General features: G+C 46.3%; 1 protein-coding gene across 1 annotated transcript; it reads right to left on the bottom strand.

Moving 5' to 3' along the window:
- Positions 1-361: 361 nt before the first annotated feature.
- On the bottom strand, positions 362-763 carry LOC119363787 (NADH-ubiquinone oxidoreductase chain 2-like). The gene has a single exon (XM_037629164.1). It carries the CDS (start codon positions 746-748, stop codon positions 362-364), a length of 387 nt encoding a protein of 128 aa, XP_037485061.1. The 5' UTR covers positions 749-763.
- Positions 764-1,083: the final 320 nt, after the last annotated feature.

Here is a 1,083-nt window from a genome sequence, read left to right as displayed (position 1 = left end):
CTCTGTCCCTTCATCTTTTTGAAAGGAATCGAGGCCCGGCCCGGCTCGCGTCGTTCCAACAACCGACGGGGAGCACCTCAGTATACGATCGCGCGCAGTAACTGGGAGTCCTATTACACCTAAGGCCAACTTCCATTCACGAAACCCAGGTTCATCTCGTGTAGTGATTGTGGACTCGTACAAGGATATGGAGTCGACGGTTGAGGTATCAGACTCGACCCTATCTTTCGTAGCATGCATTCCCATCTGTGTTGCAACTGATTCGGTAAGCTACGTGTCCGGTGCATGGAAAACTGCCTTCGGTCTCCCAACCTTACTCATGGCAACCTTCCGTCCGCCCAACGACCTATAACGCTAGTCACTACTCCCACTGGGCTAGGAAGTAAGCCCCACAACCCAAAGCAGCGAAGAACAAATAGAATTTGCTACAAAAGCCAGCTAGCGGGGGTATTCCTGCGTATGAGAACATTGTAATGGAGAAGGTCATAGCCGAAATAGGATTCATTTTGGCTAGAGCGCCCAAATCCGCTATATATTTGACACGGGTTTGCCGTAATGCTGGAACTATGGCGAATGCATCTATCATCATTGATGCATAAATAAATATACCAATTAGTAGTGATTGAATTCCTTCTATGGTTCCACATGAGAAACCAGTACGAATATAACCTACATGTCCAATCGAACTATGAGCTAGAGGTCTTTTGACTTCCGTTTGGGCCATGGCGGCCAGTGCTCCTAAGATCATAGAAGCAATGCTGCAGAAAAAGAAGATTTGTTTTAATGTACCCCCATAGGAAGCAACAATAGAAACACGTGACATATTTGCAGAAATAGAGATTTTAGGCGCAATAGAAAGGAATGTTGTCACCGGGGTGGGTGTAAATATCTGAGTGAGTAAGTTATGGATCGTGGGCTTTTCCATCTCCTACTTACGGCAATATCTGCTTCTTTTTAGCTGAAGACAAGGGCCCCTCCTATAAGGTAGCAATTGGACCGCTCGCATCGCTCCTTGACACGAAGGCTATAAGAATCAAAGGAAATACTGGGCATAAATGACTTTGGAGTTCAAACCTGGCAAAG

The sequence above is a fragment of the Triticum dicoccoides genome, chromosome 2B, assembly GCF_002162155.2.
Source record: "Triticum dicoccoides isolate Atlit2015 ecotype Zavitan chromosome 2B, WEW_v2.0, whole genome shotgun sequence".
Taxonomy (NCBI): Eukaryota; Viridiplantae; Streptophyta; class Magnoliopsida; order Poales; family Poaceae; genus Triticum; species Triticum dicoccoides.
The sequence above is the reverse complement of the archived record's forward strand: the minus strand, read 5'-3'. Positions and strand labels throughout refer to the sequence as shown.